The sequence below is a fragment of the Cynocephalus volans genome, chromosome 8 (genome assembly GCF_027409185.1).
Source record: "Cynocephalus volans isolate mCynVol1 chromosome 8, mCynVol1.pri, whole genome shotgun sequence".
NCBI classification, from domain to species: domain Eukaryota; kingdom Metazoa; phylum Chordata; class Mammalia; order Dermoptera; family Cynocephalidae; genus Cynocephalus; species Cynocephalus volans.
In genome coordinates this window covers 45,363,209-45,384,977 of record NC_084467.1, presented here as the reverse complement: position 1 = coordinate 45,384,977, position 21,769 = coordinate 45,363,209, and the positions used below count along the sequence as shown (strand labels likewise).

At 46.8% G+C, this 21,769-nt stretch overlaps 1 protein-coding gene across 1 annotated transcript; it reads left to right on the top strand.

Annotated features, from left to right (window-relative positions):
• Positions 1 to 332: 332 nt before the first annotated feature.
• LDLRAD1 (low density lipoprotein receptor class A domain containing 1) lies at positions 333 to 8,878 on the top strand. The gene is made up of 6 exons (XM_063105754.1): positions 333 to 353; positions 877 to 928; positions 3,546 to 3,674; positions 5,570 to 5,707; positions 7,479 to 7,607; positions 8,730 to 8,878. The coding sequence occupies exons 1-6, from the start codon at positions 333 to 335 to the stop codon at positions 8,876 to 8,878; spliced, it is 618 nt and encodes a 205-aa protein (XP_062961824.1).
• Positions 8,879 to 21,769: the final 12,891 nt, after the last annotated feature.

The following is a 21,769-nucleotide window of genomic DNA, read 5'->3' as shown; positions in this document are numbered from 1 at the left end:
AAAAGCACATCCTGAAATGTCCCTGGATTTAAATCTCACCTCTCCCACCTACTGTGTGATGTGGGGCAGTTTCTCCCTCTGAACCTCCAGCTCTTCCTCTGTAAAATGGAGATGAGAATTCCAACCTCCGAGTGTTGTCAGACTGCAGAGTAGGGACAGGCCTGCCCTTTCCTCTGCCTGGGAGGGGCCTGCCCGCAGGGAAGAATGGGGATAGGGCGAGGTCTCTTGTCGTCCCTCCTCCAGGCTGCCCCAGGTGACAGGGCAGGGAACCTGCTTTGAGTTCTCTGCACCTAGCCCCAGTCCCTGGAGACTGGGAGCTGGGAGCTGACGACATGAACAAGGTCTTCCCCCAGGTAAGAGCTGCCCTGAGACAGCTCCTGACCTCAGCAGACCCTGGGTGAGGAGTGGGCAGTAAAAAGAAGCACAGGAGGACACTGAGGTGGGTCGGCTCCCATCTGGCCCTGGGGGCTCACTCCCAGGTTGTAGGGGACCCTATTATGCAGTTCAGGCACTGTGTACTGGCAAGGAGACAGAGGAGCCAGGTGGACAGGAGGTGGGGACAGTGAGCAACATTATGGGGGAGGGGGCTTCAGGGAAAACCTCCCCGAGGAGGAGTGCCTGAGCTGGTTTGAAGGACAAATATTTGCCGAGTGGGTAGTGGAGGACAAGGCATTCCAGGCAGAGGGCACAGTACAGGCACAGGGGTGGAAGTATGCAGCAGGCTTGGTGCATTTGGGCATTCAGCATGCTGGGGAATGAAGGACCAGTGGTTCCACCTAAGGCTCTCGATGACCCCTTCTGAAAAACTCCAGTCTGACCCCCTGAGGCTGGAGCTCACCTCACCTAAGCCCACTCCTAATTCTGTTCTCTGGGCAGGAAGGAGTCAAGAGCAACGCTGCTGGAACAAAAGCCCATCCTGGAGGGGAAGGTAAAAGACTGGAGGGCCTGGGACCAATGTCCCCTGAGATCCCCCTCCCCCAGCTGGGGCTCCCTTAAAGCTGAGCAGGTGGCTGCAGAGGCACAAAGAGGATCCAAGGCTCCTGCTGTCCCTCAGACCTGTGCCATACATGATGATGTCACCAACTCCCAGCTTCCTGGCCACCATACTGACAGCCACTTGCTTAATAGTGTTGTTCATTCTCTCCATGCATAAGCATTTACTGAGCACCTACTGTGTGCTGTCTACCTCTCAGTCACTGCACTGCATACAGTGCCCACTGTAGCCTAGAGAAAAGAGCTTCAGAGTCCAGTTCCTGACTCTGAGTGGTCTGGGCAATTCTCTTTACCTCTGAGGGATAAAGTGAGTTGGGATCACACACTTATTTAGCACCTGCTATGTGCTACTGACTCACTCTGCAGCCAGGACAGTTCTCTTTGCTTTTATGAAATAAAGGAAAGAAGAAACACACATTTATTGAGCATCTCCTGTGAGCTCTATCTTGACCTGCATTTGAGCAGTGAGGAAACAGACCCAGAGAGGTAGATAACAATAATAGCTATGAAGAATCCAGCCCCTCCTACGTGTCTGGCACTGTGTGATCACTTTGAATCCTCAGGATAGCTCTGAGAAGGGGGCCTTGCTATGGGGCAATAACAGATGCAGCTACTGAAGCTAAGAGAGGTTGGGTAACCAGGCCAAGGTCAAACAGCTGGGAGGTGGGAGGGGCTGAGTTCCAATTTGAACTGAGGTCCTTCTGGTTGCAAAGCCCAGTGCCTTCATTGCTCCAGGCTGGCGTTTTGTTTATTTCCAAGTCCTGGTCTTGGTAGGTATGGTTATGGAAAGAATCACTTCCTCTCCTCCATCTGTCCAGAGGGGGTTGGCACCTAAGCACTTGCCAGCTTTGAAGGGCAGCATTTTCACCTGGGGTGAGCCTCAGTTCTGCTGGGTCTCCCTTGAGTCTGCCCTGTGGCCCACCTAGCACAGGCCTGTGCTGCACAAATATTTGAGGAACAGCTGTATGGTTGACCAGGACACCTCTCCTTGACAGCTTCATGCTGTCTCCTGGTTACCTGGGTTTACTCTATGTTTGCCAGTGACTGTGCTGTAGGGATTTTAGATTTATGCTGTGTTTCCTAGCATTGTCTCCTCTCCCAACGCACACCCAACTTGGGCTCCAGCCATGCCAGGCCACTTGCTGCCCCCACATGCCATCCACCAGGCCCTTCCACACTCTTGGCCTGGAATTCCCTCTCTGCACTCTCCCCTCCCCAGCCAGTGGAAATCCCACCTGTGTTTCCAAGGCCCCTGCATCAAGCAGCTGCAGCACCTTGCCTATGCTTTCTTAACCACACCTAACACCTGACGCTATGAACTGCCACCATACAGGCACAGGTCTGACTGGTAGGTGGCTCTGAAAATGCAAGTAGATTGAATGGAAATGACCTGAAGAACTAACCCAAATTGGAGGGCTTCCTTTATCTTGTGGATCTCTGGGTCAGTGTATCCATAAAGTCCTGTATTCACAAAGCACCTACTTTGTGTCCAACCCTGGGCTGGATCCTGGGGTCACAGAAATGAATCAGACCTGCTCCTGCCCTTTCTCTGGGGTAACTGTGGCCTGGACAGGACAGTAGATCTTGTTCTCCTTGGTACACATCCATGTCTTGCCTTTTAAGCGCAACTACAAGCTTTCAGATGGCAAGGACCAGAGCCACAGCTACTTTTGTGCCCTCTACAGAGCAGGGCACCCAGTAGGTTCCCAATAAAGCTTTCTGCCATTATTTTACAAATAAGTGAAAATTAAAGGAGCAAAGTACAGTTCTATAGGAGTGATGGCACATATTACTATTTCAACAGTGTGTGGCATATAGTAGGTACTCAATAAACACTAATAATAGCTGACATGTAGCACTTACTATGTGCCAAGCACTATTCTAATACATTAACTCAATCCTCTCAACAAACTCTAAGGTAGCTATTATGATCCTATTTTCTACATGAGGAAACTGAGGCACAGAGAAGTGAAGTGACTTACTCAGTGTGGCTCAGCTAGGAAGTGGTGGGGCTGGGATTCCAACCAGCATCCTGCTGGGCTCCAGAATGGATGATTGGTTGGAATGGTGGAAAGGGTTTTGGCATCAAATGGGCTTGGACTCACATCCCAGCTCTGCAGAGGGTGACCTGGACCTTTTCTTCTCTGAGCCCCTGTTCTCTGACCGATAAAATAAAAGGTTGTTTTGAAAAATAAAAGTAATGGCTATTAAGGGCCTGATGTAGTTTCTTCCGCACGGCAGAGGCTGGATTCACAGGTGTCCATATGTCCCTGCATCCTGAGGAGGCCATCTCATGGGAGGCTAACAGGGTGAGGGCTCCGACTCTGCCACTCACCAGCTGTGGGACCTGGTTTAGGGATGGGCACTTGGTGGGGGTAGGCCCACGGGCAGAACTGAAGAGCATTATGGAGGGCCAGGAACCCTCTTCTCCAGGGCAGCCCTCCCTGCCCCTAGCCTACCCTAGTAGGAGAGGGGGACCCCTGGGCCCCAGTGCTGGAGGGCCTATCACTGTCACCTATGCTGCCCATCGCCCTGTCTCCTGCCCCTCACAGCAGGCTGCAGCCCCCTCTGCTGCTCACGTCGTGCAGCCTGCCTCTCTGCCTCCGTGCTGCTGCTGCTGGCAATTCTTGCGGCCCTCGTCGCCCTGGTCACCATCCTTGGACTCCCACCACGCACACCAGGTCAGATGGCCGAGAGAGGGTGGGTCAGACCTGCAGGGGAAGGGGGCACACAGCGAGATGGGGGAGCCCTGAACCTGCTGGCTTCTCCACTAAGTGACTTTTAGACAATTCCTGAAGGTGCACATAAACACCTGTACACACACTGATATATACGTGTCTCTGAGCTTCCATTTGCACATTTGTGACATGAGTTACTAAAAGGACCCAGCTCTGATGTCACTTCCTCCAAGAAGCCTTCCCTGACCCCCAGGCTGGTTTAGGAGCCTCGTCTCAACCCCCACAGCCACCAAACTCCCTCTTCCCCTGGCCTGGCCCCCCTTGAGTGGTGCTGTCCATCTGTGTGTCTGTCTCCACCATAGAGGGCAGGGATTTGTCTGATACCTCATTGCAGCTCCAGCTGCAGTGGTAAATGACCCCCACATAGTCCCTGCTCCCATGGAGCTGCTAACTGTTTGGAGAGCAAGTAGAGTTAATGGGGGCTCTGAGGGTCTGGAACAGCAGCTCTGACCCAAACTAGGATCAGGGTGGGTGCCATGGGGAAGTAAAAGGGAACTGAGGTGTGAAAGAAAAGTGGGGATTGGTTAGTGGAGGGGGTGTCAGGAAAAGCATCCCAGGCACAGGGAACAGTATGTGTGGGGGTTCCTGGGTTGGGAGAAAGCATGAGAAGGAGGGACTGACTGCAGAAAGGCCGGTATATATGAAGGGCTAGAGCAGTGGGTGGGGCCAGGTGCCCAGGGCCTCAAAGGCTACATGGGGGTAGAGAGATCATGACTGAGGAGGCATGGAAAGGGGATTAAGCTGGGGGCAGGGTGTCACCAGATCTACCTTTCTAAGAGATGGATCTATAGCCAGGCAGGTGAGTGTAGGGGGATGAGATGGGGTTAGGGGGTAAAATTCACAGTACTCTACCTGCCTGTGCAGGAACATGGGCACTAAGGGTAGATGTGGATACATGAGGAGCTGTAGTCACGTGTGTATGCATGCGTGTGTCTGTGTGCTTATGTGTGTCTGTGAGTGTGTGCGCCAGTGTGCATGCAGGTGTCTGTGTGTATGCAGATGTCTGTGTGAGAGTGTGCGTGTGTATCAGTGTACGTGTGTGCATGTGTCTGTGACAAAATGAGTGTCTCTGAGAGTTGGCTCCCTCACACTAGCCACGGCATCCCCAGGAGCTGAGACATGGTTCACAAGTGCTCAGACACGAACGCACAAGCCTGCTCCCACCCCCAATTATGCTCATGTATTCACATGTGCAGTCTGGGGCCCAGGTGGCCTCCCACCTCATCTGCAAGTTTCTCTCCCTTAATTCTTGGGGGTGTTGGGTGGAACAATGGAATAAAGATGTGAAAGTGCTTTGCCAACTGTAAAGTTGTGCCTAGATGTAAGGGATTATGGACATACAGTCCCCAGCCGGCCCAGATATACTGCTTCCGACAACCTAAACTGGTACCAGGAGATTCACCATTAAAACTACTTCACTGAGTTGAACATTGTCCTTGGAAGCTTCCTGTGAGACTGTAAATATGTTTTCAGTAGAGGAGAGAACTATTACTTATTCTGCACACTCTGTGTTCCATGGTTACTCGAAGAGAAGCTTTTTTTTAATCCCCACAACATCCTATGGGGTGTGTGCTATGATCCCCATTTTGCAGATGAAGAACCTGAGGCTCAGAAAGGTCAGTCACATGCCCAAGGTCACGTAGCTGGCAGGCAGCAGAGCTGAGGCTCGAACCCCTTCTCTGGAGTTCAGTATCCTCCCCACTGCCCCAGCCCCTCAGGCCAGCTCGGGGTGGGGCTCAGGTGAGGGGACTCAGGCAGGTTTTATGGCAGTGCCCACCCAGGTAATGCCCTTGTAAGCCCCACCCTTCACCCTCGGGGGCCTCCCCCTGCCCACTCAGGGGCCCAGGCCTGTGTGACACTGACGAACAGGACAGGCTTCTTGTGCCATGACCGGAGGAGCTGCATCCCAGCCAGCGGGGTCTGTGATGGCATCCGCACCTGCACCCACGGCGAGGATGAGGATGAGGGCTTGTGCCGTGAGTACCCGATCAGTCCTTCCCCTCTCCCAGAGAGGCCCCCCCAGGGCTTGCCCCCAACTCTGCCTGCAGCTGTACTGAAGCTCAACCATCCCTGAACACACCAGGCACCTTCTTATCTCCATGCCTTTGATTATATGATACTTTCAGCCAGGAACATCTGCCCTCACCCCTGTCCCAGTCATATACACACACACACGTGCCCACACTAAGGAAGGCCTTCATTCTGTGTGTCTCCACTCCCAGAGAACCTATATTCACCCTTCAAGGCAGAGTTCAAGTGTTACCTCCTCCAGGAAGCCTTCCCTGACTCCCATACTACATTAAGATCCCTCCTTTGGGCTCCCACAGCCCCTGTGCTTCCCTGTGTCCCAGGCCTAGCCAAATTGGTTGTCGCTCTTGATTGGCATATCTGCCACCCCCATCAGAATGTGAACTCCTCTGGGGCAGGCCTGGTCTTGATCTTGGGGCTCCAGTGCCTGACACGGGGGAACCTAGAATGGCCTGCTGAATGAGTGTATGAATGAGTGAATGAGAAGACCTAGCCCCAGACCTTAGAAACTTGACAGTTCTCAGGAGATAGGAGCCGTGGCTGAGTGGAATAGATATCAAAAGCATGAATCAGTGCCTAGACCCACAGGAGGGAGAAAGACTGGTGAGTTGGAGTGGGTGGGGTGGGGGATCTGTTAGGGGGATAGACATTGCATTACAGACCCTCAAGAATAGATCTTAAAAGTCATCTAGCCCATGCCCTAGCTCATACCAAATCCCCTCTATAGCAAGCCCAACAGAAGCCATCCAGACTCTGCTCACTACCACATGAAGCAGCCTCCCCCAGAATTGATGGTTTTTCCATGGGAAGATCTTCCTTGTCCTGAGCCTGGAGCTGTCTCCCAGTGGTATCCCTGATTAGTTCCAACTCTGCCTCCCATCAACCCATGTTAGACCATCCCTCTTTCATGATGGTGATCCTGCATGAATTTGGAGATTTCTCTCTTGTCCCCCATGAGTGTCCCCTTCTCCAGGTTACACCCTGAACTCTTACAGTCACCGCCCTTGTCACCCAGTTCCTGGTCCTCCCCACTCCACCAATGCTCCACAGCAAACATACCAACTGCCCATGTCCCTGTTCCTGGACAGGCCCCTTCAGAAGCATTCATTTCACTTCTGGCTGGGTCTGGGCAGTCCAAGGAACAAAGGCTTGTCCCCTCCCCAGTCTGGATTTATACCTCTAGTGATGTGGCCTGTGTGTGCGTTTTTTGTAGCCCTGTCACAGTGCGACCTAACACAGAATGCACTTTTGAGAGAGGTGCTATGGCTCCCTCTTATAAGATGCATGAACCTACATTCTCTGAGATCTGAGGCCCAAGTGTAAGGCTTTGCATTTATTTTTATGTTCCAGTTTCCTGGAGATGAAGGAACTGGAATCTGGATTTGAAGGTGGAATGGTTTTGGATAGGTGTCAAGGAGGCCATTTCTGGAGGGAGGAAGAGTGAAAGCAACGGTGTGGGGTGGGAGGAGCACACAGAGGAAGGGAGAGGTGGCCCTCTGGGCGCCTTCTGGGCCCTCTGGGCATCCTGGGAAAGAGCACTCCTCTCCCTCTGACTTGACCTCCTCCCCCAGGAAACCTTCTTGTGCCCTTCCTGAAATGGATGGGAGGTGACCCTGAGTGTGACAACACTGGGGTGGCCAGGGTGCTTCACTTCCATACAGCCCTGAGACAGCTGTGGCCAGATGTGGACTTCTTCCTACCTCCTCTGTCCCTCTGCAGGAGATGTGCCCCAGAGCCTCCCCAGCTTCCTTGTGGCCCACTGTGGAGACCCCGCCTCCTGGATCTACTCGGACCAAAAGTGTGATGGGACCAACAACTGCGGAGACTGCTCAGATGAACTGAGCCCAGGTTGGGTCAGACTAGGCTGGAGCAGGTGGCCAGAGGGCAGAGGCTGACCAGGGAATGTCCAAGGTTCTCCCTGCATGTTTTCCCCGCCCCCCAGGAAGAAGTTTTCTACCCCTGCTTAATTACCTCCAGGATGGGGTGCTCACTACCACTCTAAGTAGCTCCTTCTGGAGATTCATTCTTCTGTGGTGGGGAACTTACCTTCAAGGGCATAAGGAATCTGGCGCCCAGAGGGTGGTCATGCAGGGAGCGCATACGTGGCCCAACTGGGATTTGAACCTGGGTTTCCCTCATCTCCTCTGCACCTCCCAGCAACCCCGTGAGGAAAGCAGGGCAGGAATCACTGCCCCAATTTATATGTAGGTAAACTGAGGCTCCACAATGAATAGGGACTTAATACAGTGAGTGACAGGAAGGGAGCTTGGGTTTAAACCCAGGTCTTCTGACTCTACCTCTGGAGTCCTTTCACTGCCCCAGACTGTCCTTTAAACCTCTTCCCCAGTGTTCCATCAACAAACGTGTTCTGAACACTGCTGGGGGCTGGGCCTGGTGCCAGATTCTGGTGGGAGAGAGTCAGGATTCAGGAAAGTATCCTGCTCCCAGGACTCACATCATGCTGATGCCAGAAGAGAGTGACGAGACACTGGAGGAATCAAGGGAGACTTTTCAGAAAAGGTGGCATCCAGGCGAGCCTTAGAGAATGGATAGGGTTTCAGCAGGCAGAGGCTGGTGTGTGAGGAGGAATGCTGGAGGCCCAGGGTACAGGGCCAAGGAGAGAAGTTTGTGAGGCACCTCAGGGAGTCCTAGCGGGGTGGCTGAGGCAAGGTGAGGGAGACAGGAAGAGTGGGGGAGACAATATGCACCCATTAATATTTGAGCACTGCCTGCCTACCTTGCTTTATGTAACGAGTGCCTTGAGCAGATGAGGAAACAGGCACAGAGAGGGTAAGTGAGGTCATGCAGCCTATGAGTTGTGGAGTCTAGGAAGCCAGGAGTACAGTCAACCCACTGCAGATGTTGTGGGGCAATGGGAGCTATGGCAGGTTTCAGAGTTAGGGAGTGTCCTGCTGCATGGGGCATTTCAGGACGCAGCAGCTGCTCTTCCCACGGTTCTTGTCTCCCCAGTGACTGTGTGCCCGCCCTGCGGCCCTGGGTGGTGGCGCTGCTCCTCGACTGTCTTCAAGTACTGTGGCTGCATCCCGAGGAGTCTCTGCCAGGACCATGTGCAGCACTGCTCCGACTGGTCTGATGAGTACTCCTGTCCTGGACTCTGAGTGGGCAACCCAGGCCAGCATGGAAGGCTGGTTGGCATGGCACTGATAACCCTTCACATGAACATTGAATCCTAGAGCACAAGGGCAGGAAGGAGCCTTTGCAATCATCTAGTGGGATATACGCATCATTTCTGAATAGGAGTTGCCTCTCCTGCTTTCAAGTTGTTCAGCCTCTGTTTGAATGTCTCCCATGACAGAGAGCTCACTACCACGTTAGACAGTTTCTAACAACGGTGAGGGGAATCAGCTTCCATGATTTTAGATCTCTGGGGCCACACAGAGGGAATCTGCTCTTCTGCTCGAAGACAGCCTTGTGGATCTTGATCTGGTCATCCCTTGAAGAGAAGATATCCCAGGACTTAAATGTCATGCTGAGGAGATGAGCCCTCATGAATGGCACATATGTAAAGTGTTTGCCACTTCCTGCCCCTTTGGTACCTAAGGCAGGTATTGCTGGGCTTGGAGGCAACCTTAGCATTTTTCTCAGCTCACTTGTCCTTGGAGACCTTACTGATTAATCACCTGAGATTGCACATGAGACAGGGTATTTATCATCCTACCAGTGGGAAGCCATCCCAAGAGGCTCTGAGCTGAACAATAGAAGGTCTGCAGAAACAGCAGCTTGAGGAGCTCCTCACTACTCACGGTCCATCTTGTTCTCCACCCTACCATCCCCCTCCCGCCCCCAGCTAAACAGCCCAGGTTTCTTGAAGTAGGGATTATATTTTGGTTCTGGAGCCCAATGAGCTGTTTCTCTGCATACCATTCCAGCTTCACAACACCCAGGCAGGCAAGGATTGTTGCTTTGCCTCACACGGATTTGTCACCCCTTTTCCCCTGGGTGATGGAGCCACCAAAGATTACTCAAAGCCCATCTCTTTTGAGCGGTGAGAAGCCCCAGAAAGGGGTTAATCTCCCAGAAACCTCAAGGTAGAGGCATTCCTTCCATTTGGGAAATTAACCACGAATCGGGGTTCTCTTCCTGCATTTATTCTCCAGACCAAGAGGTTACAGGAAGAGACATAGGTGGGGTTTTGCTAAGTACAGTTTAACAAGTTTTACAATAGAAGCTGGTAACATTCAGTAAAAACAAGTCAGATGACATTCTGTTAGGCAATTAAGTGATCCACTAACAAAGGCTTGATTTAGCCGACAAAGGATGGATATCCCCATTAGACAGATGAGAAAACGGAGGCCCAGATGGTGAAATGACTTGCCCAGAATCATACAGCAAAGTCAGTGCTGGAACTGGGACTCAAACACAGTCTGTGGGATCCCATCTTAGAAGCCTTTCCAGCTACCAGATAGTCTCTGTGCAATATTTTAAAAGGTAGCTTGAGGGTCAGAAATTATCCTGTCCTTATTCTATAAGAGAGACTTGGAATCTGGCCAGTGGGAGGGTTCCTGTTGAGGGAGACAGACATATCCTCATTGGAAATTAATAAAATTGGTTTTATATATCAGTCTCTTGTGAGTTTTGAACTGATCATGGACATCTGAGAGACTGGTATTCTCTGGTTCCTTCACTGCCACATTCATTCATACATTCATCAAAGAGTCTCTGCAAACCTGCTCTGGGCTAAGCCATGAGCAAGGTGCTGGGTCCCCAGAGAAGAGGCCTGGATCCTAGCACATGAGGAACACAGGGTCTTATGGAGGAGGTCCCTCACATCCTGGACGAGTGGGTAGACAGCAGGAAATGCTGGGCTCAGGGCACCAAGTGGGGGCCACCTGGAGCCAGGACAATCACATTTCTGATCACAATCAACTGAAGACCAGTTCTTGGAACAGGGTGCCCAGGGATCCTGCCCTAGGGACAGTCAGCCCTCCGCTCTGGCACCTTTGGCTAAACTCCTCTCCAACTGCAGCACAAGCAGGAGCTGCAGGAGTCCTTGCACATCCTTAGTTCTGATGACTGAGCCAGAGGAAACTTTCTTCCCGGAGGAGGAGGCATTTGGGCTGGTTCTGGAGGCCAGGAGAATTTCTGGAGGTAAGGGTGGAGGGAAAGGGCTTTCCAGACTGAGGAGGGGACGCCGTGTGGGCAAAGGCGTGAAGGTGTGACAGGGTACGTCTTAGCCAGGGAATGTCCAGCAGGCCACAGTGGCCAAAGCATGGGGTGGAGGGAAGGAGTTAAGAGGAGAAGAGGTGAGACAGGTGAGAAGGGGCTGGAACACATCTGATTGCGCCTTCTGAGGAGGAGCTGCAAAGAAGGCCATCCTCCTCGTTCATCAGGAATGAGGAGAGAGCCCCAGACTATCCTGCAGGCTTACTGGGAGGAAAGAGATCCGGAATGCAAGTGCCATTTGGAAACAGGAAAGCTTCATGCAGAAGAAAGGGGTGCCAAGCACTGTGCCACGGGCTTTAATGAATGTTAACATCTCACGTTTAGTGAGCATTTAGTCCAATCTTATTTATTTATTTTTTAAAATTTTTATTTATTTATTTGGCAGCTGGTGATGCGGATCTGAACTCTCAACCTTGGTGTTACAACACTGCACACTAACCGAGTAACCAGCCAGCCCCTACAAATCTTTATACGTCTTATCTCCGGTGTTTCATTTTCTCTAATCCTCACAACCACTCCAGGCACCTGGTTTGGTTATTTGCACTTTCCAGAGGCATAAAGAGATGAAGTTGCTTGCCTAAGATCACACAGCTTTTAACACTCAGGGCCAGGGTCCAAACCTTGATACTCCCAGATCCAGAGCCCACCATGCCCGTGCTGAGGGCTCTCTCTTACTCAGCCAGGTCTCCCTAGAGGCCAAAGGGCTGCAGGCTGTAAACGGGAGGTGGCTGGCCTTGGCAGAACAGGCATTTGTTCTTTTCTTGTTTACTGGTTTCTCCTTTCAGAAAGGAGCAGGTGCTGTAGCAACCTCCCAAACAGGACCCCATAAGGCGGGTCCAGGAAGGAAGACACTGCCCAGGTGGCCAGGCAGGTCCCTCCCCTGGCTCACATCAGCAGAGCAGCCTGGAAAGAGAACCCAGGCAGCCAGCATCAATATTTGCCGTCTCCCAGCTTCCCTGGCCCCGGCTCCAAGATCAGTACGACAGGTTCTTTGCTGTACAAACATGCAGGGATAGATTAATGGAATTTAAGGTGGCTCAAGCTAGGCCCCAGGGTATGAACTGAAAATCTGGTCTGGTTTAACTGTCTGCGGTCACTGTTTGCTGGGGACTCTGCTTTCATCCTTAGACTCACAGAACCACAGACCTTAGAGCTGGGAAGGATCTCAGAGCCCAGCCAGGCTTTTGACAAAAGAGGACACTGCTTCCCAGAGAGGAAGGGAACCATCCCAAAGTTGCACTGCCTGGTGGCTATTGCTGGGTCTCTCAGGGCCATCCAGTAACTCCAGGTCAAGGTAGGAAGTGATGTCTCTGAGTCCTTTAAAAAATATATATGACATACAATGAAATACACAGATCTTAAGTGTATAGGTCAATGAATTTTTTTTTGAACTGCTTTATGGAGGTATAATCGACAAACTATAAGCTACATGTAATTAAAGTATACACTTTCATAAATTTTGACAAAATTATACAATTTCATAAATTTCCATGAACTATCACAGTTAAGATAGTGAACATATCCATCACCCTCAAAAGTATCCTCGTGCTCCTTTGTAATAATCATCCCTCTCTGATCTTCACCCCCATACTCAGGCAGCCACTGATTTATTTCCTGTCAGTATAGTTAGCATTTTTCTAAAATGTTATATAAATGGGATTATACAGTATATACCCTTTTTTGTGTGGCCACTTTCATTCAGAATAACTATTAGAAGGCTCATTCATGTTGTAGCATGTCCAATATTCATTCTTCTTTTATTGTGTGGTTATACCATGATTTGTGCATTCCAGGCTGAAGAGATGCACTCTTTACTTATCTGTTCACTTATTGATGGGCTTTGGATTATTCTTACTTTTGGCCATTTCAAGTAAAGCTACTATGAACATTTATGTCCAAGTCTCTATGTGAACATATGTTTTCATTTATCTTGGGGAAACACCTAGGAGTGGAATGGCTAAATGTGGTAGGCGTATGTTTAACTTTTTATGAAACCACCTGTTTTCCAAAGTGGTTGTATCATTTTACATTCCCACCGTTAGAGTATGAGAGGTCCAGTTGCTCTGTATCTTCACCAGCACTTGGTGTGATCAGCCTCTTTATTGGGTCTATTCTAATTGGTGTGGTAGTATCTCTCAGTGCTTTTGCTTTGCACTTGTCTAATGAGGGATGATGCTGAGCATTTTTCATGTGCTTATTTGCCATCCATGTTATCCTTCTTGGTGAAGGGTCTGTTTAAATCTTTTGCCCATTTTATTTTATTAGATTGCTTGTTTTTTCATGATTGCATTTTGAGAGTTCTTTATATATTCCAAATACACACCCTTTATCAGATACATGATTTGCAAATATTTCTTCCAGTCTGTGGCTTTCATTCTTTTAACATATGTATATGTTATATATGTTAAAAAGCAAGTTTTTCAAAGAGTGGGAGTTTTTTATTTTGATGAAGTCATATATAAAAATATTTATCAAGTTTTTTTATAAATTATGTTTTTGGGGTTGTATTTAAGAAATCATTGCCTAACCCAAGATCACAAAGATTTTATCCTATATGTTCTTCTAGAAGGTTTATAGTTTTAGGTTTTATAATTAGGCCTATGATGCATTTTGCATTAATTTTTGTGCAAGGAATGAATCAAAAAAATAATTTTTTTTTTTTTTTTTTTTTTTTGCCCATGGAACTCAATTGTTCCAGAACCATTTGTTGAAAAGGCAATCCTTTCTATAATTGAATTGCCTTTGCACCTTCATGAAAAATCAGTAATCCATGTATGTGTCGATCTATTTGCCCCATTGATGTATTTGCCTATCTTGGTGCCAATACCACATTGTCTCAATTCCTGTAGCTTTACAATAAGTCTTGAAATCAGGTGGTATTAGTCCTCCTACTTTTTTCTTTTTCAAAGCTGTTTTGGATATTCTAGGTCCTTTGTATTTCCATATGGATTTTAGAATTAGAATGGAGGAATGGAAGTTATCTGCCCTTTTTCTTACAGGCTCCCCACGTGAACTTTGGGAACTTCTGGGAAGCACTGATCCAAACTCTTAGTCAATGATTTCCTTCTTAAGAGCTACAACACTTGCTACAAGTGCTATTTTGTTAAACTGCATTGTCCCCTTCTACTCCTAACCTCATGAGCATTATGTGGCATGATTTTTAAAAAATAGTGAATCAAAATAGTATTTTTGACCATTTCACAAAACTTTCAATATGACCATAGAAACCTGTTAAGTGCTAGAGATTCCTAAGCCTGGAAGGGACCTTAAAGGTCATCAAATCCACCCCCCACCTAAGGTTTGAATTGTCTATGTACCGGCTCTGCCAAATAATCACCCAGCTTCTGTTTGCACACTTCTGAAGACAAAAACCTTGCTATCCCACCTGGTAGCTGTGACTAGAAAATTCCTTCTGCTATTGAATCCACTCTCTCTTTAATTAATCCTGGATCCAGAAAACAGCTGTTCCATCTGCCCCAGGAAAGCCTTTCCTCCTCTGAGGCCTTTCAAGCTGCAGAGCCCCTGAGTCTTTGGCTGTTCCTCCTGAGATCAAGGTTTTCAGCCTCCTGAACAAGTCTACATGCAGAGCTGCATATGGCTGTCGTCATTCACATGGCTGCTGCTTTCCTGAAGGGTAAAGACTGGAGCCCTCTGGCCACTCTCCTTTCACGGGCTTGTTCCTTGTAGCAATACACATGCTGTGTCGTGGTCTTTCTGATATTAAAACAGCTTTCTTCCTATCAGGTTCTCCTCTGGCTACCTTCTCAACTCCAAATCAAATTGCCTGTGTTTGTCCTTTGCCCTCTCTGCATCAGGTATAGCTGAGCACTCCCCGCCCTCTGGGAGCACGCCCTCTCTTGGTTTCCATAAAGGGGTACTGTCCTGGTTTCCCCTTTGACCCTTTTATCTCACCTGCCTCTTCCTCTGCTACCCTTTAAATACTGCCGTTCTCTAGCGCTCTGTCCTTAGCCATCTGCTCACCTCATTCTATCTCAGTGGTTCCTAATTTTGAGGTTATTTTCTCCCCTTTGTGAATGTGATGATGACTGTGGATCCTCTCCACAGACGAAAAACTCATATCCAAACACATTTTGCATACAATTCCAGGTTCTTAACCCACGGCCTGTTTTCCCTGCCTGATTTTATTCCCACCCCTGACTTCTTCCAAATCTCTCTCCCAGGCCTGTAGCGAGTAATAATAATCAGTGCCAAATCCATTCCATCCCCCCACTGAGCTCCCCAGCAGCAGTGTCTGTGTTGTATGTATGCAGTGAATGACCACGTTTCACTGCTATCCCCTCTTCTTCCTCCCTCTGCCTTACCTCAGGCCTCACCTGGCTCCTCACTGGTCGTCCTCTCTGGGTCAGCTTCCACCTGGTAGTCAGAGGCACCTGTCTGAAGCACAGATTCCTGTCACCCTGCTTGAATTCCTTGCACGGCTCCCTATGATTTTCAGGATAAAGGCTTCCATAAAAGTGGTCCCTGCTGACTGCTCTAGCTTCACGCTCAACTGTCTCCAACACCTTTGCTCCAGCCACCCAGAACTCCTGAGAGTCTTACCTGTGGAAATTCTGCCACCATTTTCCACACTCCACAGAGCCTGAAAAGGTTGGCCCCTCTCTTCTTTGATTTGCTAACTCATATTCATCCTTCAAAACTCACTCAAGCTTCATTAACTTTTAGGAAGCATTTCCTGCCTCACAGCTCCTGGTTACCTACTTTAACATTCTTCCACTGTGGACGCACAGCTCCCAAAGCATACCCAAATTACAGAACTGATCACAGTGAGCTGTACATGGGAAGTCACTTGTCTGTTCCCTACTTGAGGGCAGGGACCTTGTTTTACTTGCCCTGCCTAATAGAGCCCACAATAGGTGCCACATGAGTGAAAAGATAAATGTATTAGCAAGGGTTCTCCGGAGAAACAGAACCAATAAGGTATCTGTGTGTGTATATCTTTATATCTGTAATCTAACTATAACCTATATCTACATCTATATATGTACAGAGAGAGAGAGGAAGGGAGAAAGAGATTTAAGGAATTGGCCCATACGATTGTGGGAGATGGCAAGTCTGAAATCTGCAGAGCAGGCCAATGGGCTAGAAATTTCAGCAAGAGTTGATGGTGTAGTCTTGAGCCCAAAAGCAGTCTGGAGGCAGAATTCCTGCTTCTTCAGCGAACCTCAGTCATTTCTCTTAAGGCCTTCAGCTGACTGGATAATGTTTGCCCTCATTTTAGAGGGTAATCTGCTTTACTCAAAGACTACTGATTTAAATGTGAAGGTCGTCTAAAAAATGCTTTCACAGCAACATCTAGACTGGTGTTTGACCAAACAACTGGGTGCCAACTTGACATATAAGATTAACCATCATGATAAATAAACTTCTCTCTGGGCTTACTTACCTTCCCTATCTGTAAAATGAAAAGCTGTCATACTGTTCTAGGATTCTACAAATACATAATTATAATTCAATAACATCTGGATTAGACTTAAATGCGCTTATACTTACATTACTTGTATATCATTTAATTCCTACAATTCTATCAAGCAAGTTTGTTATTGTTTTCTTTTTTACAGATGAGGAAAGTAAGGCCCAGAGAAGGGAAGAGATTTGTTGGTAAATGGCAGATGGAGTGGAGCTTGGGTTTTCTGGTTCCCAGTCTACAGCTGATCCTTTTGGGCCCCAAAGAACCATCTTTGAGAGCTGATGGAAAGGAAGATGCCAGGAGCAGGAAGCTGAAGCAGGAGAAGAGGGGACTTCTGCTACAGAAATTCAGAGTAAGACCATAACAGAGATGTCAAAATGGGCCTGGTCAGGCCAACCTAGGAATTTCAGAATGCAATTTCTCTTCTCCAGTTGCGAGAGTACAGGTATGGCCAGAGCTTAATACCTGGTGTATTAAGAACTTAGGGTTTAGGATAACTTTCAAAAAGTTAAGGCGGCAAAGGATGCATGTTAAAAGTGGCTGGGAAAGTTGGGCCATTGCTCTCTATTCGCGAGGTGTAATGTAGCACTTAACATGCCAGAATATTCTCTTACAAATCTATTCTAAAGGTAGGCCTGCATGTTACTCCCAGACCAAAGCTGTGAAAAGACCTTCAGTGGAAGGACTAGAAACAGAGCAAAGCCTTCACACAAGGTGTTCTATTTATTTTGACTTGATATTATTTCTGTTTACTTACAGGACCCAAGAAAAGCAGAGCTAAGTTTAAAAGGGCAGTGGGGAGAATCTCAAAAGCAGAAAAAAAATCTGCAAGCCACCTCTGCAAGACTTGTCACAAAAACAAATGGGCTGGTTGGTTAGCTCAGTTGATTAGTGTGTTGCTGATCACACCAAGGTCAAGGGTTCAGATCCCAAATGTCCCAAGCACTTCTGCGATTGGGAAAGCTAATTACTTGCTCTTTAACATTTCCTGGGCTTTCCTATTCTCCTGTATTTTCCCTCTGCCTGGAGGCTTCAAGGGAGAATTCAATTCCTTGCCTTTTTCTGGTTCTAGAGGCTACTGCATTCCTGGCTCTTGGACTCTTCAATGTATCACTCCAATCTTGCTTCCACTGTCCTGTGTCCTACTATTGACTGGTCCTCCTGCCTCCCTCTTTTTTATTTTACTTTATTTCTTTATTTTTAATTTTTTCGGGTGCACGAATGAATATTTATTTAAAATAAGAAATCAAAATATCATTTTTTTTTTCTTTTTTGTGACCGGTAAGGGGATCGTAACCCTTGGCTTGGTGTCATCCGCACTGCGCTCAGACAGTGAGCGCACCGGCCATCCCTATATAGGATCCGAACCTGCGGCCTCAGCGCTCCCAGCGCCGCTGCGCTCCCAGCGCCGCACTCACCCGAGTTAGCCACGGGGTCAGCCCAAAATATAATTTTTAAAAGCTGACAAATCTCACAAATATTACTATACACAGATAAATATGTTAATTTCCTGAAACACTAATGTAATATTTTAAGATATTTTAATATTTGTTCATTTTTAAATTGACATACTATGAAATTAACTTTGCTTTGGTGTACGGTTCATGAATTTTAACAGATATAAGTTCACGTAACTACTAATAATTAAGATGCAGAATAGTTAATCACATACAAATTCCCTCATACTTCCCCATTGTAGTCAAATGCACTTCTCAACCTCAAGTCCTGGCAAACACTGATCTGTTCATCTCCCATATAGTTGTACCTTTTCCAGAATGTCATGCAAAAGGAATCAAACACTATGTAAACTTTCGGACTGGCTTTCTCCTTTCTACAAAATGCCTTTGTGATTCATTCAAGTGGTTGCATGTTTCCATAGCTCAGTTCTTTTTGTTGTTGAGTTCCCCAAGAAAACCTCCACTCACAGTTATTCCCATCTTAGTTGATGGCAACTCTACTATCCTTCTAGTTGTTCAAGCCAAAAACCTTTAAGTATCCCTTGACTCCTTTTTTTCTCTCAACCCTGGAGGGATTTTCTTTCAATCCCTTGACTCCTCTTTTCCTCTCAACTGCACACATAATCCACCAGGAAATCAGGTTTGCTGTACCTATAGAATATATAGAGAATCCAAAGGCATCTCAGCACCACGACCACCCTCATCTAAGCCGCATTACCTCTCACTGGGATTACTGCAACAACTGCCCACCTGGTCCCTGGGCTCTGCCCTCAGCTTCCCTACAATGTGTTCTCAATACAGCAGCTGCAGTGGTCCTTTTATTTTATTTTATTTCATTGAATCATAATTGATTATACATATTTTTGGGATTCAATGTTGATATATGTTGATCAAATCAATATTACTAATATGTATATTGTTACAAATTGTACTTATTCTTTACGCCCCTTGTCCAATCTCTCCCTATCCCCCTCTGCCCCCCTCTAATTACCCTAGATTTCTTTTCTCCCTCTGAAAGAATAATGGTTACTCTGTTGATTTGTTGCCTACATGATCTGTCCAATGCTGAGAAGTGTGTTCATGTCCCCCAATATTATCATAGAGCAGGTGCTTTTTCTGTCACTCTGGAATGGGCTTTGTGGAGAGAGACATCCTCTTCTTTTCTTTGGTCTCTGCTGGTGACTCTCCTTGTGTCAATGCACTCCAGTGGCTGGTGGGCCATCTCTGTGGTAGTTGTGATGTCTAGCCACTTTCACGGCAGCTGTGGTTACTGTGGTGGCTGTGGTGGGCCACCCACATGGACGTGATGTTTTTGGCATGCTCCTTGGTGCTGGTGGTGTGCCTGATTGCGGGACATGGGGTCTGGTCCCCTGCTCCCTGCCTCCCTCTTATAAGGACCTTTGTGATTACATTGGGCCCATCTGGATAATCCAGGATAATCTCTTCTTCTCAAGATCCTTAATTTAATCACATCCACAGAATCCTTGTTACCATGTAACACATTCACAAGTTTTGGGATTATGACATGGGTATCTTTGGTGGCAGGTGCATTATTCAGCTTACCACAATAAGTAATAGGTACGTGGGGGTTTGCTCTATTCTACTTTCTAATATGTATGAATAAAAATTATAAAAGAAAACCTTCTTTTGACCCCAAGACCCCAGTTACCACCAGAGTTTGGAATTTATACTTCCTTACATAGTAAGATTTCCTGAACTTTTCTGTAGTTCTAGTCTCCACTTCCTCATCTCTCATTCTCTTTAACCTATCCCAATCAGGCTTCTAACATTCACTGCTCCCTGCAACTCAACAAGGCCACCAACTCCAACTTGCCAAATGTAATTGTCAATTATCTGTCCTCATCCAACTTGACCTCACAGGAGCACTCAACACTATTCACTTTCCCCTTTTTTGTTGAAATGTTTTCATTTCTAAGCTCATATTAACACTCTCTTGGTTTTATCTCCAACCTCAACATCCACTCCTCTCTGCTTCATCTTAAGAGTGGAAAGGACCTAGGCCCAGTCTCAGCCCTCTTCTCTTCCTTCTTTCTTTCTTACATGTGTCAAGCACTTGTCATATTGGCTTTTGAGAAACAATGATATATTCATTTTCTGTAAGCATTATGTAAGGTAGGCAGCATAGTTTTAAAGAGGTATGAGAATTAGAAGAATTGAGTCACTTGTCCAAAGTTCATGAGTCGGCAAGCAAATTCTAAGATGACAGAACAAGAAATTCTAACTTAAAAAAATAGTTTATCCGCTCATGTGAGTTAAACATGCAGAAATTACCCCATCTATCTTATGCTGGTCATAAATTCCTGACCTTCATCTCAATTACTAAAACAAAGCCTAGACTTTAATAACTCCATTTGAAAGACTAGAATGGATTGTTCAGATCAAAACAAGAAATATTTGTTTATAGGAATCACCAGCAGAGAAAAATGAGATCCTTGAAAGAAAGAAAGGATTAATGAAAATGAAATGCTAGCTTTAAAAAGTACACTGGGTTAGTCATGTGTTTCTTAGTCATGAGAACTGTGTCCTTCAGCGATCTTGTCATTGTGCAAACATCATAGACTGTTCTTACACAAACCTAGCCACCTAAGATACATGGCATAGCCTATTGCTCCAACTGCCATTGTATATGCGGCCCGTTGTTGGCCAAAACGTCACTGTGTGGTGCATAGCTGTAATCAGAAGTTGCTCTGAAGCAGTAAATGTGGAAGGGAGATTTGCCTTCCAAAGTGATTTGAACAGGTGGGATGTTTGAAGATGAATTCCAGATCCCATCTTCTGACATAGTGTTGCACCACAGGCAACAATGGAGTGGGGGTGGTGTGTGTGTGTGTGTGTGGGGGGTCATCAAATTAGACTCAAGTTTGACTAAAAATATTTGCCAAGTTTGACAAGTAAAGCTGGCTGTTTAATTGCACTAGGAATTTAGCAAGGTGTGGTACTGTCCAATCAAATGACATTTTACAATGAAAAACAATCTGCACTGTACTTGCCTTTTTCATTTTATAAATTTCAGAAATCAGAGCACTTGATATGATTCTGGGTAACAGGCCACCTTTACAGAGGTAGCACCTTGCCTTTCTCTGAAGAGCAAGTAAAACAACATATCCAAGATCCCCTTTTATTAAAATCCTGGTTAAACTCTAGAGCATTTCCAAATGTCAAACTAACTTTCAACTTCTTGAGGTATTTTCTCCTTTCCTTTTACTTGTCTGTAAGTCTTGCTTTTAGGTCACCTTTCAAAGATGGATATGGTCTACAGCAGCACCGCCCAATAGAAATATAATGCAAACTACAAACACAAGCCATGTATATAATTTAAAGTTTTCTCCACATTAGAAAAATAAAAACAGGTGAAATTATTTTTAATTACCATTTTAACATGTAATCAATATTTAAAAATGAAAATTTTTTAAATTCTTACTTTCAGGTCCTAAGCCTTTGATGTCTGACACCTAGAGTGTATTTTATAGCACATCCCAACTTGGACTAGCCACATTTCAAGTGTTCAATAGCCATAATAAGCCAGGGGCTATTGTATTGGACAGTGAAGGTCTAGAGCCTTGCTACTCAAAGTGTGGCCCATCAATTAGAAGCATTTGTACCCTCTGGAAACTTGTTAGAAAGCTGACTCTTAAGCCCTATTTGGGACCTACTGCATCAGAATCTGCATTTTAACAAGATCCCCAGGTGATTTGTACACACAATAAAGCTTGAGAAACACTGGTCTTAGGCAGATGTCAGCAATTTTGGCCCACAGGCCAAATACAGTTAGTCATCTGTTTTTGTAAATAAAATTTTACTGGAATTCAGCCATACTCATTTATACATTAGGTAAGGCTTCTTTTGTGCTACAAGGGCAGAGCTAAGTAGTTCCAACAGAAACCTTATCGCCTGCAAAGCCTAAAATATTTACTATATGA

Coding starts and splice junctions, on each gene's coding strand:
- LDLRAD1 (XM_063105754.1), top strand. CDS start 333: ATGAACAAGGTCTTCCCCCAG. Junction 3,675..5,569: donor ACTCCCACCACGCACACCAG/GTCAGATGGCCG, acceptor CTGCCCACTCAG/GGGCCCAGGCCTGTGTGACA. Junction 7,608..8,729: donor CTCAGATGAACTGAGCCCAG/GTTGGGTCAGAC, acceptor TTGTCTCCCCAG/TGACTGTGTGCCCGCCCTGC.